Raw genomic sequence first — 15,340 nt, forward strand, 5'->3', positions numbered from 1 at the left:
TAGCCATGCGTGAAAGAAAAGCAATTCTTGCCATCCCCCGCTACAGCCACCTTATTGATACAACCTGATTTAATGGATTGAATGTACAGTACACAGGCACATGCAGGCCGCATTCTCCCTTTGCTATTTATAACCCATGTTTATCTGCACTCCTCCATTTCGGAGGCCGGGGGCTTAGTGCTGCGGAACGGTCCAGTTGCCAAAAACAAAAGTGATGCTTCTGCACTAAGAGAGCCTTGGTAACCTTGTACACACTCACACAAACAGGCACATTAAGTTATTTATAACCTGCCTGTTGCTGAACGCTGACAGTGAGGATTGGTCGGGCATCTTTTGTGTAAACCCCTGGTGTCAATTTCAACCCGATTCGAGCCATTCACCTTGATACATCTAGCAAAAGGCATTAAAAATACTAAAAATTACAATATGTTTTCAAAACAGGAAGACGTTCAAACCCGCACCATCCGTTCGTTCCTAAATGCATGCAAATGGCGTTGATTTGATAGCAAGCTTTAACACTAGGGAATAGAGTTTTCATTAGTGACACAATTTTCCGCTAGATGAGCCAGAAATAAAATAGATGACGTTACATCATCTATCTTCTTTCATTGCTGACTAAAATACACTCAGCAATATCGCTACAAATGTGATTCCAAAGATTAAAAAAATCAAATAAAAATGACACGGCAAAAAATGGTCGAGAACCACTAAAGTTGGCTTTTCAAATTCATTACTCGAAAAAAGTAGTTGGCAGCCTTGGTGTCGCCGAAGCAACTAAAAAAAAAAAAAAGACGCATTTCGTAAATTCTGGAATTAAATATCCCTTTACATATTGTATTTAACAAGTCCCAAAGATAGATTGTCACATCCTCTGCAGGAAAATTGCACCTCTAATAACATTGTGCATATTTATAAAACTCCCCAAAAAAAGCATACAATCATTTGCACTATAACAACATATTGTGACAAGTTGCTTCATGTTCCAATCAATTTGCCCTTAATTTGAAAGCATACACTCTTTTGCACTACAACAACATTTTGTGACATGTTGCTTCATGATCCAATCAATTTGATCTTAATTAAAAAAAAAAAAAGTACTAATCCTATCACGGGGTTGAAATGTATTTTCAAAGCACTAGATTAGCTGATACTTGTCAAAACCCTGCTAAAATCTGACATCTGAAGCGTCTTCACGTTTGCCTGTAGTTTTGTCCTCCAATATTGAATTGCCGTCTTGTTAACGCTTGCCCTTTCAGCTTCCAAGGCCTGAACGGGGGCCGAGAAGGGGGGAGAGGGTTCACAGAGCTTGCCCTCGCCAGACATACACACGATATGACCGGGATCACAATAGCTTCTATTTCTGTTGAAGCGCTCGGGTTATCACTCCACTTGCACCCGCTCTCTCTCCCCCTCTTTCTCTTCATGCAACACTCTCACTTGCTCCTACAAAATCATGGCCGACAGAACCAGCCGGGTCAGTGTGAAGAGAAAGGAGAAGAAGGCGGACAACAAAGCCAGTGAGGAGAACGAGAAAGAAAAGGCCAAATGCGGAAAGAAGCTAGACAAAGTTGGCAAAAAGCCGGAGACGGGCACGGAGGCGTGCGCTGTGGATGAGGACAAGAGGAACGGGGAAGCTGCGGGGGCAGACGGTGTGCAGGTCAAGAAGAATGACGGAAATGGCGAGTTTGAGCCAATTGAACTGCCGCCGTTTGAGATTGTCACAGGGTGGGTCGCATGCTTGTCGTCTGCATGCATACTCATCATAAATACAGTATTTGTAAACTATCCTCAGTACATTAGGAAGTTACAGATGTATAAATCTGTTTAAATTAAAATGTTTATTTGCCTAAAATTGATCTAGATTAACAGACGAGACAGATACACTGCAGTCCAAGTGGTAGTGGCAAGCAATGAAGTATGCTTAAGTAGGTCAATTATTGAGAACTCTCAACATTACTTGAGTATATGATTTATTTGGAGAATTTCTTTAAAACGACTTTTGACTTGACACCATACAAACACTTTTCTTTTTAAAAAGTCTTGTTAGTAAAGTAGCTGGAAAACATCATTTGCAGACTAATCTAAGAAAAAACAGAAGGTGGCATTTTTGTTCCTCGTTTTGTGGTACTCCACAACATTGGCAAAGTTGTGCAAATTTGTGTTTTTGACAGCAGAAAAGTTGAGCCAATGCTACTGTACCTAGCTAGTGTTTTGTGTTTTTCTTGACTGAGATCCACAAGCCTAATACATTCACAAAACCTCCATCTAATTTTGTAAAGCCTGAATAAAACATGCATTTACTGTTATCTTAAGCTAATTTGCTCTTTTTTTTTTCTATTCAGTTCACATTGCGAGCAAATTTCTGGGACTACGTACATCATTTTGATAGCATAAAAGTTGACCCAACGCTAGCTAGCAAATCCGTTGTCTTTTGTCAGAATGAAAAACAAGCTTCAAAAAATTCAGCCCTGAGATTTTGGTAGAAAAAATTCTAAATCTTTAAAAGCACATCCCTCTAGTTATCATTCTCTAATTTGACAAATTTTTGGAAATACGTCTAAGAAGATGAGGCAATTCTCGCTAGCAATTCTGTTATCTTGTGCCAGCCAAAAAATCACCAGCATCTGGCTTTCCAAAATTCTCAGGCTAATCTAAAAAAAAAAAAAAAAAAAAACTAATGAAAGGAAGGTGTATTTTTTTCACTTATTGTTGATTCATTTTACATTTTCTGTTACTCAGTTCACAATGTTTACAAAATTGTGGGAACTCATCATTTTGAGCAATAAAGTGAGCTAATGCTAGGTGCCATATCCGTTGTGGCTTGTGCCAACACGAAAAAGACAAGATTCATGCATTCAAAAATTCTTCATCTTATCTATAAAGTCATGTATGCAAGGTGTATTTTGCCCCCTGTAATCATTCGCTAATTTGTGAACTAAACAGCTAGCACACATTGTTTTGATTGCTTAAACATTGAGCCAAGGCTAGCTAGCTAAAAGACTACGGGCATTTCTAAATTTTAGAAAAGAGAAACGTTTTGTGTGCATTTTGAATATCAATGGCATCAATATATATATTTTTACATTTGAAGTTGAAGTCAGGAGCTTACTTTGTTTTAGGATAACTTGTGTAGGCTCGAAGCACTTGTACCTAGGTATCAAACCCTCCATTTGATCAGCAGTCTATCAGCCTTTGCTCCAAAAATTTGCAACGTGATCATTAATTTATATTAATTTTTAATAATTTCTGTGTTTTACTTCCTGTCAGAGAGCAGATGAGTCCGTTCTACTTCAAGTTTCAGTTCAGGAATGTGGAGTACTCGTCAGGCAGAAACAAGACCCTGCTGTGCTACAGGGTGGACACGCCAGGGGGCAGTGCGGAGCCACTGAAAGGTTATCTGGAGGATGAACACGCCACGGCTCATGCAGAAGAGGCTTTCTTTCAGCAAGTAATAATCTCACTCCTCAGCTGTTCATAATGTCCCTTTTACGTCAAACTGATGTTTGGGTTTCAATATCAGGTCTCAAAAACGTTAGAGCTTCAATTTAGGGGTTAACTCTCGGGACAGAGTTTCAATGTAGTATTTCTTTCGAGGGTTAGTGGCTCAGTGCTTCAAAGTAGGGTTTCAAATCCAGGTTAGGCTTGCAAAACAGAGTTTCAAACCCTGGTAAGTGTTTTAAAGTCAAACAAGGGTTAAAGCTTCATAATACGGTTGGTTATTGTTTCACAATTCTGTACGGCTAGGGTTTAAAAGTAGGATTTTATTCTGTGGTTTGGGTTTTAAAGAGGTCTTGACTTGAGTTATGGCTTCAAATGAGAGTGTTAAGGTTAAATATTCGCGTTTCAAACTAGGATAATGTTTAAAGGTAGATTTTCAAAGGAGAGTGAATGAGGGTTTCATTGCAGGGTTTCAAAAATGTCTCCAATGGCTTAATCAATCTACTTTGAAACAGTCAGCCTTAATGTTTCAAAGTAGAGTTTGAAAATGAGGTTAGGATTTAAATAGGGTTTCAATTTAGGGTTTTAGACAAAGGTTAGGGTATCAAAGTATGTTTTCAAACTTGGGTTAAGGTTCTAAAGTAGGATTTTGAATTTCATGCTCATTTTGATTTCAAATCAAATTTCATGCCTGTTTGGTCTTTCATATGTACAATTCTCAAAGGATTTACTCCAATATTCAGTTCATTTCTCAATTTCAGACAAACGGCAGGAATTTAGTAATAAACAAAAAGAAATCACACCGCGAGTGGACGAGATGTACGAGAATTGCAATATCTTTTTCCCCTCATCTTCTTTTTCGAGGTGCTCCCAGACAGCAACCCGTCCCAGGAATATGACGTCACATGGTACGTGACGTCCAGCCCGTGCGTGGCCTGCGCGGCCAAGATGGCCGCCGTCCTGCGGCAGCGCAAGAAGCTGCGCCTGTGCCTTTTCTGCTCCCGCCTGTTGGAGTTCGAGGAGCCAGCCGTGGCACAGGCGCTCAAGGGCCTGGCCGACGCCGGCTGCAAGCTGAGGATGATGAAACCCACTGACTTCCAGCACGTTTGGGACACCTACGTGGAGAAGGAGGACCAGGAATTCACGCCCTGGGAAGACTGCAAAGAGAACTACGAGTACTATGTGGAGAAACTGGCAGAAATCCTTCAATAGAAGTAAGGCAAAACACCAATTTGATTGGTTTGAACTCTTTCAATTGCACCCCCAACAAAAAACTTTTTTTGTTTGTTTCTGTTGCAGGTTCATGGACATGATTTCTCCACCTGTGGAGTATTGTGAACATTTTTGAGGGTGATTTCATTGGAAGACAGAAAGTTTAACTTCAAGTGATTTTTTTTTTAACTGTCGTTTTATTGATCTTCACATAGCTGCTGCCACAGCAGGTAGAAGTCTACAAAAAAGGAGGCAAACTAACAAAAACCGGAAACACTTTAAAAGAAAAATGCTAAAGAGGGAGACCAAACCCTAATTTCGCCTCATTCTCTCTCCTCCTCTCTCACCTTTCTTTAAAAACTACTATTACTATTTTTGCACCTCCTTCACGGAAGGCTGGTCAATGCCTTTTGCTCCTGCCCCCTAGTGGCGCTACTTGCAATATGCAGTATACTAAGATGTTAATGCAAGTTAACTTTGTTTATCAGTCATTTTTATGCTTTATCTATTATGCCTGTTTGGCTTTTTTTTCTCCTAAAAATTCCACGATGCTCAAGTCAAACAATCTGTGGCAATATGGCAGACAAAAAGTTGCTTTTAGCATTTAGATTAACAAGTACCTTGAAACCTATTTGCAAGTATATTCAAACAAATTAATAGGTCCAAATGTATTTGCAAGAACTTTTGAATGTACTTATAAGTACGTTTGAGAACATGTTCAAACCTACTTGAAAATAGGCTTGAATATTTTTGTAAGATAAATGCTGAAAGCATCATCATTTTTCCAATACCATTGGACAGCATTATGAGAAAAAACAAAACAAAAGAAAAACACTATTTTTACCTTGTACCCCACAACACATGTGAACATATTGGCGAATACATTTGAACAAATTTGAAGCAATGGTTTGATGTACTGTATTACAAATACGTTCCAACAAAATATGTTTGAACAGGTTTTCCAGTCAAAAATGTGAACTTCACATTTGCAGCGCCACAATTCCGAGGGTGTCAAATACTTTAACAGACATTTTTGTCAGCTCAGTGTTGAAAGGAAACCAGAGGCGCTTCCTCAGCTGGAGGCCTTTCACTGCTCACTGTTGTCACAACTATAGACATAAAGAGACGGTCAGGTAGGTGGACAGCTCCATTATGAATGATTATGCAGTATACGCCACAAACTATCTTACCCTGCTCATGCTGAGAGGTTATCGGTAAAGGTGTTGCGTCGCCACAAATAATGTCGGCTCCTTCTACAGGACAAATTTGAAGAGTGAGGAATATGCTTTGTGACCCAACATCATTCTTTCATTTGCCTGGTATACCTTTCACTGGAACACTTAGTTCTGCATCTGTGATGTAATCAACTAGCGGACAGGGAGCGTCTGCAGGCAAGCGAGAGGAAGTTAAACATGAGTGGCAACGCCTAGATTATGACAAGCCGCGCATGTACTTTCTAGAATAGCTTCAAACAAGTCATCCAATTTGAGGAAATAGACAAGCGGTCCGTGTCTCCATACCGTCACGGTCTTTGAGCTGAGCCATGGTGAGGAAAAGCTCGCCCTCCTCGGGCCCATCCTCATAGTCTTCTGCACAATTCAAAAAGACACCTTGTCAGCATGCGACCACACAGACTTATGTTTCATTGTCAGAAATCAGAGCTTCTCAAACTGGGGGTCATGGGAGGTAGGGTAGGGGTCACCAAAAACATTATAATGTTGTACCATTAAAAAAAATAGTACATAATAGGTCTTCATATTATGAGGGGATCCCCTAGGTGTTCTTGGAACCAAATAGTTTTAGAACCCCTGAATCCCAAATGTATACCACACCTTTTTTTCTGATGACTCTGAGAACAATGCAGCCGAAGAAAACAGCAACAATGCCAAAGAGGATACAGCCAGAGATGGAAAGAAGCACGCGTCTCTTTAATACTAAAGGTAATCAAAGTGGGAAAGTGAGCGGTATTTGCTGGTATAAAATCATTAATCACTCAAACGGAGTTGAAAACTTACGCAAGTTCCTGGTTGTGAGAGGCTTGCTGCTTTTGGAGTAAGAAGGTCGCCCACTGCGAATTCCCTGGCAAACGTATTGGCTCTGTGCAGGGTCATTCTGGGGTGTCACTGTGTATTTTTCCAACGACGAGTTCATGATCTGCCGCCCTTCGATAAACCTGTTTGTTACGTTTCACACGGGTCACACCGCATAAAAGGTCAGGGGGTGAAGATGGACTTTTTTTCGACTTGAGACCTCGCGATGCTTTTTTGCAAAGCATAAGGTCATGATTAAATAATAGGATTATAACAGTTTCATTACAAGATATGAATCACATGCTCTTGAGTTTTCCATTCTTTCCAGAGCTGTGTTGTCACACAAGTCTTGTGAATAGGAATTTTGCGGTCGTTTCACCCTCTTTTGGTGAGTATTTGAGGCTTCTGGATACCATGTAGTGCACTGCAAATGGTGCAGTATCTTTATGGTGCACCCGGCTCTTTAGCTATTATAAACGTCACTTCCGGTAGCCCTGGCGGTGGATCGATCAACTAAACTTGCGATGCCTCAAGTTTCCGTGGGTTCGAAAACGCACAAAATCTGTCAATAAAATGTACTTTTTAATCAAAGTATAGTTGGCATCATTCTAGAAATGACATGTACGTGTTGCAAAACTTAAATAATAATATGAATTTCAACAGATCCACCTGCACAATCTAATCGCATCCAGTATGAGTGTTGTATAAATTAGGCACAGTAGAGGTTGAAAGAAGAAAATTCCCAACTAAGGAAACCTTGAACAGAACCAACGCTACTTGAGGTGGAGGGTAAAAAAAATATATATATTTGTCTTATTTTCTCTAAACAAACATTGAATGTTATATGATTGTGTAGGCATATATTTGCATTTTTTTTTTGTAAACAGCACAAATGTAAGTGGGCTAATATGTTCTTACCATGTATAGTTCCACTTGCCCTGGTTATCTTTCACTTCACACTTAAGCACCAGACTGTCAGTGGAAAAAACCTCAGACCACCCCGTTAAGACGATTATATTTGCTGATGGTCGTTCTGCAAAAATTAAATATTGCAAATAAATGTTACCAATCAGACACATACCTATTACAGTGGAGATGGGCATACACACCTTCAACTTGGAGCCTTGAAACCGGACTTTGTTCCGATTTCAAGATACTAGTAGATCTACCTCTGATTGCTTGACATGTATATGATCCAGAGTTTGATATCACCAGGGAGCGTATTGTGTAATTCTTTCCAGATACTGTGAGCTTATTGTTATTTTTGTACCACAAGTAATCCCAACCGAAGGACTGGTTGATGTGACAGCTATACGAGACAGAGTCGTCGGTGTGCATGATCATGTATTCAGGGTCCTGCACCAGTTTAGCGATGGGCGTTTTTTCTAAAGAGAAAGCAATTATTAAAGGCATTGTTCACAGTTTTCTAAATACAAGCGTAACTTAACTTACAAATTGAATTGAATTGCTGATCATTTCTTAAATCACTCATAATCACAATTCAACTTTCCACATTGAGATGCAATTAGATGCAATTCATCAGTTCTAGCCACCAAAAATGTACTTGTATTAAAATTAGGAAAACACAACTCCACAGGACTTTTGTGCAAAACTACAGAGTATAATTGCATAATAATACATTGACATGGAAAAAAAAGAAGGTACTGTCGAGTTCCTACTTAACTTTCGCAGTTTTAAAATTAATTTCACACCCATAGGCTTTATTGACCCCCACAAATCTAGTGTAGTATAAAGCAAAGGTCCATTCAACACAGGTTCCGGGTTTGGGTTATATGGTTACTGTATAATTCTTTATTTTGCATAAATCCAATGTAGACCAGTAGATGCCAGCACACGTGAAAGACTTTAAGCCCTGTCTGGTTTTTGCAAGACAATTTTCTGTAATCCTGCTCTACATGCCTACAGAAAGCGACGACTCTTGCTTTCTTGGGCATGTTTATTGTGTTGATGTATATTGTGAGATGATGTTTTTCAAACAGGATGGGTTCGTTTTACCTTGGGGATAGTTAAATTGTCCTTTTCTCGATCAAGTATTTTACGTATTACGGAGGAGGGCTCACTGTATACTGCACCGTAGTACACGATGTTTTTCTACAATTTTATGCATTAAGTTAATCATCCTCACCTTTGGCATCTTCTTAGGAATCACATTCTTAAGTCACATGCTTGGAAAAGTGAATTTTGCTAAATAGCTTCCCCAACCAACCAAAAGGAATGGATTGTGGCCAGTATGAATGAATGAAGTATGAATGATTTTAAAAAAGAGAACTCACCATAAACAAAGAGGTCCAATCCAGATGTAAAGTTGCTGCTAACCGACCTGCCCTTGAGCGTGCCTGAGCAGCTGTATTGTCCTTGGTGCGAGTCCAAAGCAGAGTCGATGGACAGTGTAGCTCCATTCAGCCCAAAAGACACCGTGTCATCACTGGTGATCACCTGATTGTCTCTGCGCCATGTGTACGTCCAACCAGAACTCTCGGACATTGCGCAGCTAAAAGTCACTTTTTCAGTAGGGAACACGTCAGCCCACAGAGTGTTTCGTGTCAAAGACGGGAGAGGAATTTCTGAAATGACACAAGTACTATTCGATTAGCCATCTATCTATCTATCTATCTATCTATCTATCTATCTATCTATCTATCTATCTATCTATCTATCTATCTATCTATCTATCTATCTATCTATCTATCTATCTATCTATCTATCTATCTATCTATCTATCTATCTATCTATCTATCTATCTATCTATCTATCTATCCATCCATCCATCCATTCTTCCATCCATCCATCCATCCATCCATCCATCTATCTATCTATCCATCATCCATCCATCCATCCATCTATCTACTGTACAGGTAGTAGCTAGCTAGCTATCACTAGCTAGCAAGCAGGCTACTTAGTAGTTCCCTCAATTTTGATTCAATCTCTATAGTTGTGACCTTATTTGAAAATCTAAAATGCAGAGAAAAGTTGACTAAGTTGAAAAATGAATCAAGACACCGCCACCCGGCCTAGTTTACTGCTAAATGTATTCATTTCCGTCCCCTCCCTGCACGGTACCACATCCTGTTTCAACACAATAAAAATGGCTTGTAAAGGAAGCAAGGTGCACACAAATTGCTGTTTGACGACAGACTTTACAGCTGATTGAATTGAACTCACCGTAAACATCTTGAGTCATTGTATTGCTGACGTCCGTCGATGTTGTTTGGCCTCTGGTGGCCTTGCACCAATAGGTCCCTCCGTTATGAGGTCTGAGGTGGATTTCGAGCTTATTTACTGTGGCCGCAAGCTCCTTCCATTCTTTGAACCAGTGGTACACCCAATCAGACCCCACATCAACTTTGCAGGTGAATGTAACATTTTCTCCAACATACATCGGGGTCAAAACAGGGTCCTTGCTCAGTGACGGTTTGGGGATATTTTCTGAAGCAAAGACAAAAAGTGGACTTATACGTTAGGTTTATTGATATTAATAAAAATGGACATAGTTATTAAAAGAGAGGGTAATTTTGAAGATCTATAACCTTCAGTATAATCAGCATAGCAATCAGCTTCTTCAAAGCTGCTATCCTGTAACTGTTTAAGACCAGTATGTTACTTCTTTCTTATTTATATGTGGGAATGGACAAAAACTAACAAACTAAAGCTGAAATGTATGGAAGCTGCCAATGTGGCGTACGCAATTTTGATTTGTAATCATTTGAATATGCTTGCAAATATGTTTGAAAGTTTGAACTTTTTTAAACACGTTCAGATGTAGGCAAAAGTACGGCGCAAAAATGCCATTTACCATAAACTGTAATGGTTTTGTTGTTGCTGAAAGCAGAGCTAACATTTCTGGACTTAAGGTGCGCTTTGCAGGAATATCTCCCCTGGTGAGCTTGAGAAACCGAGGTGATGTTCAGGAGTGATCCCCCTAAGCTCAGAACCATTGTCGAGTCCTCTTGGATCTCCATTCCGTTTCTGTGCCAAGTGAATGTCCAGTTAGGGCTGCCCACGTCACAGGTCAGCCCCACATTTTCCATTTGGAACACATCTAACCAGGAGGTCCGCAACTCCATTGTTGGTGTGGGTGGTTCTGAATTTCGACAAGAGTCAGTCAGAACCCAGAAGAAAGAAAAACTGCATGTATTGGCTAAGTCATGAAGTTGCGTGTCATGCTTACCAGACACCTGCAGCGTTGATGTTTCACTCGGCTCCGTGTAGAAAGTAATTTGTCCCCTCTTGGCTTTGCAGTGGTATCGTCCACTGTCGGACAGCGCCAAAGAAATGATTCTATAACTATTATTATGAGATCCTTGGATTTCCGTGTCATTATGATACCACAGATAGTCCCATCCCAAGGACATGTTCATGATGCAATGGAAGGTGACGGATTCTCCAGGGAACATTTTCTGCAATTTCGGGTGAAGCACCAACATTGGCTGTGGCTTCTTTGCTGTACGGTAAAAAACAGACAAATTAAACATCAATCAAAATGACTGTTAATGCCTTAAATGACTCAAAATTTCTCGGACTATAATTGATGAAAATTGATGCTCAGAATCACTTATCGAAAGTATTAAAATACACAATCTTATCTAAAACTATAGATATCCTGTTAAGAACAAAGATGAACAATCATATATTATATTATTTTGTTCATTATTAAACTTCATTACAAACACTGAGTCGATTTTTAAACCCCAAAAATCTCTGAATTATTAACCTTTCCAATTATAGAACAAACTAACCAGTTTTTCTGTCAAACTAAACAGTTAAAAATTCAGATATTTACTGAATTTAAAATGGCACAATTAATGTACTAAATTGTGTATCGAAAATTTTACCCAATTTGTTTTATTTTGTGGTTCATTCATTCATTCATTCATTCATTCATTCATTCATTCATCCAATCAATCAATCAAGACAAGAGAACAATTAAATACTTTTCAAAACAGAGAAGGCTAGAGAGCAATGAAACATACCAAAAACCTTCAGTTCGATTGGATCACTTTTGCTGGTCTCGCCCTTTATGCTGTGATGAGCGCTGCAGGAATACCTTCCAGACTTTCCAGAGATGGTTAGTTCCGCTTGTTGGGATGAACTTTGGACAATTTTGGCTTCATCATGCAAGGGCTGTCCATTTCTGTACCAAGTGAAAGTCCAGTTGGAGCTGTCATTGACACTACATACAAACTCTGCGCTCTCAAAGGGGAAGACGTCCCGCCAAGAGGACCGCAGGTGCAATGACGGCACTGGAGGCTCTACAAGTGTGTGGAAGCACATGCGGTTGACGTTAGAAATCGCAACCCTCGGATCCAAGGACTGTGGTCCGTTTGTACAATTTGTAACAATTTTTGTTCTGCATCCCGATGATTTGGGGTGTAAATCCATCAGAGAGCGAGAGACAGAAAGGTTTAGTTGGACACTGTCAATTTGACTCAAGAAAAGATTGAAATCAGGAAATACAATATGTCTGCTCAACCAAGTTTTATCACAGAATGCCAATCCTGGTCAATTCTGCTGTTTTACACCAATAGAAAACATTGGCTGTGAGTTCATTTCATAATCTAAGATAGCCACATTGGCTAAAACGGGATTTGTTCACTGTAATATTGTCGTGCTCTTAAACATCCTTGCAACAGTGTGAAGGATTACTGTACATGAAGAAGAACTTTCCTCGTGTTAACTTTACATTTATTGATGAACATTCTTATGAGTAATGTTGAAAACGAAACATTTAAGACAACAGTCAATTAGGTCTATACTTGATGTAATTTTTTAATCTCATGTAAAGACTTTTGAAAAAAACCACACAATCATCTTTTGGTGGCCGACCAAAAGACTGACATACAAGAGCAAAATATTAGCTCCTGTCTTTTATTTTCTTCAACATACTTTTACATAAGGAGCTCGGTAATTTTCTTTTGGCTACAATCAAGACTAGTCCATAGTGCTGACTGCAACCTGGAGAGAAATAGTGTTGTTTTCTTTTGTCAATCCCCCAAAAATGAGAAGAAATAAACATTAAACTAATGTGTTGCTATCATTAGCTGCGACTGCAGTCACATCTGGGTGCTTCGCATTGATGTGGTTGGCTGAACTCGTGGTAAGCAAACTCATTCTTACAAAGAATGCATCCCACTCTTCTTTTACCAAGGGTTCCGGTGGTAAATTTATAATTCATCAGACCGACAGCTCTCACATGCTTTTTTATTTTCATGTCTTCCTTATACTCTCCTACCCACAAGAGGAGCCTATCAGGTTATGGCAAACCGAATGACAGCCAATCAGTATCTGCTGTGATTAACATTTGTTTTCCAATCCCCAACTACTCAAGCACAAAATTCTTGATGGATAAACAGCACTTTTAATTTTCAAGGGATTAAAAATGAAATTAACGCGATTAAAAAAACGTAAGATTTAAAATAAGCCAAATGAATTGATCTCATTTAATCTATTATTCTGACACCCCTAATTGCTCTATCAACTGCATTAGCATATCAAGCTCACCATAAACAGTTTGTGTCTCAGTTGACGCTTCACTGGTTGGCAGAGTTTCGCTGAACATGGGGGTGACTGCACCTGTAAATGTTTTGAATATCTTGAAGTAGTTATGGAAAAATACAATTTTCATCAATTAATCAACTGTGTGCCTTTTTTGTCATTAGTCCTTTCCTCACCATGGATCATACTGTTCTCAGTTGGTGAGGCACTGGTCGGGACAAAGTCCATCCACATGGTGGCTGGTCATTGGGAGAAGACAACACAAATGTCATTTTTTTCAGTTTCGGCACATTAACAAGACTAAGATGGTTATCCTTAGTTTGGATAGAGCATATTGCAGCTGAATGATGTATCGTATTTTCCTGACAATACGACACCAAATTACTGGCATGAGCAAACTGCGGCCATATGTGGCCCATTTGGCTTTTTTTTTTTTTTTTGGCAATATGGTGAACATGAACATATATAGGAATTTGAATTAAAACTGCTGAATTGCAAAGATGATGAGGCACATTAAAATTTAAATAAAAATTTTAAGGGCACTTTATAATCAGAAAAATACAGTACTGAAAAAGTAAGTCAGGTAAGGCTGACTCACATATGAAGACAATCTGTTCTTTTTGTTCCAATTTTTAGCCTGCTTGACCAAGAGTGTCAAAAAGCTCGACTCAATGGGAAAAAATGGAAATATCGTAGCAATATGTAGAAATATGTAGAAATTACGTAGAAATATGTAGCCTGCTGCATTTAAATACCAGTTGAGGTATTTAACACTGATAGGCGTTGACTCAGTTGAAGAGGAACACAACATCAAAATGCAGCTCAACAGAACCACATACTGCTGTTTAAGATTTAGTCCCACTGAATTATGCAGGAAAATGAATAATAACAGGTAACATGGAAATATGTCAAAATAATGAAATAGAGACAAGAAACCCAGTGCAAAAACGTGATCTAAAATTTCCTCAGGAAGTGTCACTCACACGAGAACAAAGTACTTCATGTTTCTTCTGTTTGACTTCCTCAACATTGTTTTCATTTGCTTCTGTGTTTTAACTATCATTAGGAAGCATGAATCATATGAATTATATGAAGCTGTAAAGTTGGCAACAAAAACAAACCCAACTGTAGCTATGTCAAGTGTGGTACACGTGTTTTAAAACGTAAATTTTCTCACCATCTTCATCGACCTGAGCCACAGAAAGAGGAGTCAAATCTGTGAAAGGAAATGGAGATGAACATCCCTGAACATGTCTCTTAACAGGTGGATGCTCTCAGACTTACACATGATGGCAAAGATCAGGATGAGCCCCATTGTCCATTGAGTGGCACATGCAGTCGAGTGATGCACTAACTGTGTGGCGAAGCTCAATAAAGGAAACCCGCTGAACGGGTGTGTGAGCAGCAGCTTTCCTCCATTGGCCACATCTGCTTTTTCAAGCTCTTCTCCAGGAAATGAGTTAGTCAAGCATGTTCACATGACAGCTTCTCAGCATGAATTACCAACTCTGGCCTATGAGAATATTGAAAAAAAAAATGACCCACTTCAAAATATTGCAAGATTGGAATTTTACTACTAGCAATAACACAAGAATAAAATCAAACACTAAAAGACTTGTTGCACTTGTAGTTAATTTTTTTGCACAAGGTGTAAAGAGAGTTTCAATACTTACTAAAATTAAGTGATAATGTCCTGCTGCAATCTGTAATATATATATATATATATATATATATATATATATATATATATATATATATATATATATATATATATATATATATATATATATATATATATATATATATATATATATATATATATATATATATATATATATATATATATATATATTTGTGAGTGTGTGTGTTGTGTGTGGTATATTAAACTTCTGTCATCCTACTAGAAGAATCTAAATAATTAAATCTCTGAAAAATTATTAGTATTAAACAGTACTCTCTATAGTTTGGCCTTAAACAATAAGCAACACATAGACTTTACAGTCTTCATTTCAGTCATCCAACTTAAGTAAATGTGCTCAACACAAAGTAAACTGCCGGTAATCAATCGTACACCACATTACTTGGTAGTGTGTGTTCCATCAGCACTATACTGCAATAAGCAATTATGTCCACTAGGGGGTATACAC

The 15,340-nt window shown here is 38.7% G+C and overlaps 2 protein-coding genes across 2 annotated transcripts; one reads left to right on the forward strand and one right to left on the reverse strand.

Moving 5' to 3' along the window:
• The first annotated feature begins 1,404 nt into the window (after positions 1–1,404).
• apobec2b (apolipoprotein B mRNA editing enzyme catalytic subunit 2b) lies at positions 1,405–5,554 on the forward strand. The gene is made up of 4 exons (XM_088408723.1): positions 1,405–1,725; positions 3,268–3,448; positions 4,303–4,652; positions 4,738–5,554. Exons 1-3 carry the CDS (start codon positions 1,454–1,456, stop codon positions 4,648–4,650), a joined length of 801 nt encoding a protein of 266 aa, XP_088264849.1. The 5' UTR covers positions 1,405–1,453; the 3' UTR covers positions 4,651–4,652; positions 4,738–5,554.
• LOC148427084 (cell adhesion molecule CEACAM5) lies at positions 5,553–14,604 on the reverse strand. The gene is made up of 17 exons (XM_088408721.1): positions 14,478–14,604; positions 14,371–14,409; positions 13,370–13,432; positions 13,200–13,271; positions 11,672–11,950; positions 10,870–11,142; positions 10,495–10,782; positions 9,864–10,127; positions 8,975–9,265; positions 7,790–8,065; positions 7,599–7,713; positions 6,666–6,823; positions 6,483–6,584; positions 6,171–6,239; positions 5,976–6,035; positions 5,841–5,903; positions 5,553–5,759 (listed from the first exon to the last, which is right to left on the reverse strand). Exons 1-17 carry the CDS (start codon positions 14,506–14,508, stop codon positions 5,692–5,694), a joined length of 2,511 nt encoding a protein of 836 aa, XP_088264847.1. The 5' UTR covers positions 14,509–14,604; the 3' UTR covers positions 5,553–5,691.
• Between the last annotated feature and the right edge of the window lie 736 nt (positions 14,605–15,340).

The sequence above is a fragment of the Hippichthys cyanospilos genome, chromosome 2 (assembly GCF_059441005.1).
Source record: "Hippichthys cyanospilos isolate Australia breed blue-spotted pipefish chromosome 2, RoL_Hcya_1.0, whole genome shotgun sequence".
Taxonomy (NCBI): domain Eukaryota; kingdom Metazoa; phylum Chordata; class Actinopteri; order Syngnathiformes; family Syngnathidae; genus Hippichthys; species Hippichthys cyanospilos.

Coding starts and splice junctions, on each gene's coding strand:
- apobec2b (XM_088408723.1), top strand. CDS start 1,454: ATGGCCGACAGAACCAGCCGGGTCAGTGTGAAGAGAAAGGAGAAGAAG. Junction 1,726..3,267: donor CCGTTTGAGATTGTCACAGG/GTGGGTCGCATG, acceptor ACTTCCTGTCAG/AGAGCAGATGAGTCCGTTCT. Junction 3,449..4,302: donor AAGAGGCTTTCTTTCAGCAA/GTAATAATCTCA, acceptor TTCTTTTTCGAG/GTGCTCCCAGACAGCAACCC.
- LOC148427084 (XM_088408721.1), bottom strand. CDS start 14,508: ATGGGGCTCATCCTGATCTTTGCCATCATGT. Junction 13,272..13,369: donor TGAGAACAGTATGATCCATG/GTGAGGAAAGGA, acceptor AAACATTTACAG/GTGCAGTCACCCCCATGTTC. Junction 8,066..8,974: donor ATTGGACCTCTTTGTTTATG/GTGAGTTCTCTT, acceptor CTTTCTCTTTAG/AAAAAACGCCCATCGCTAAA.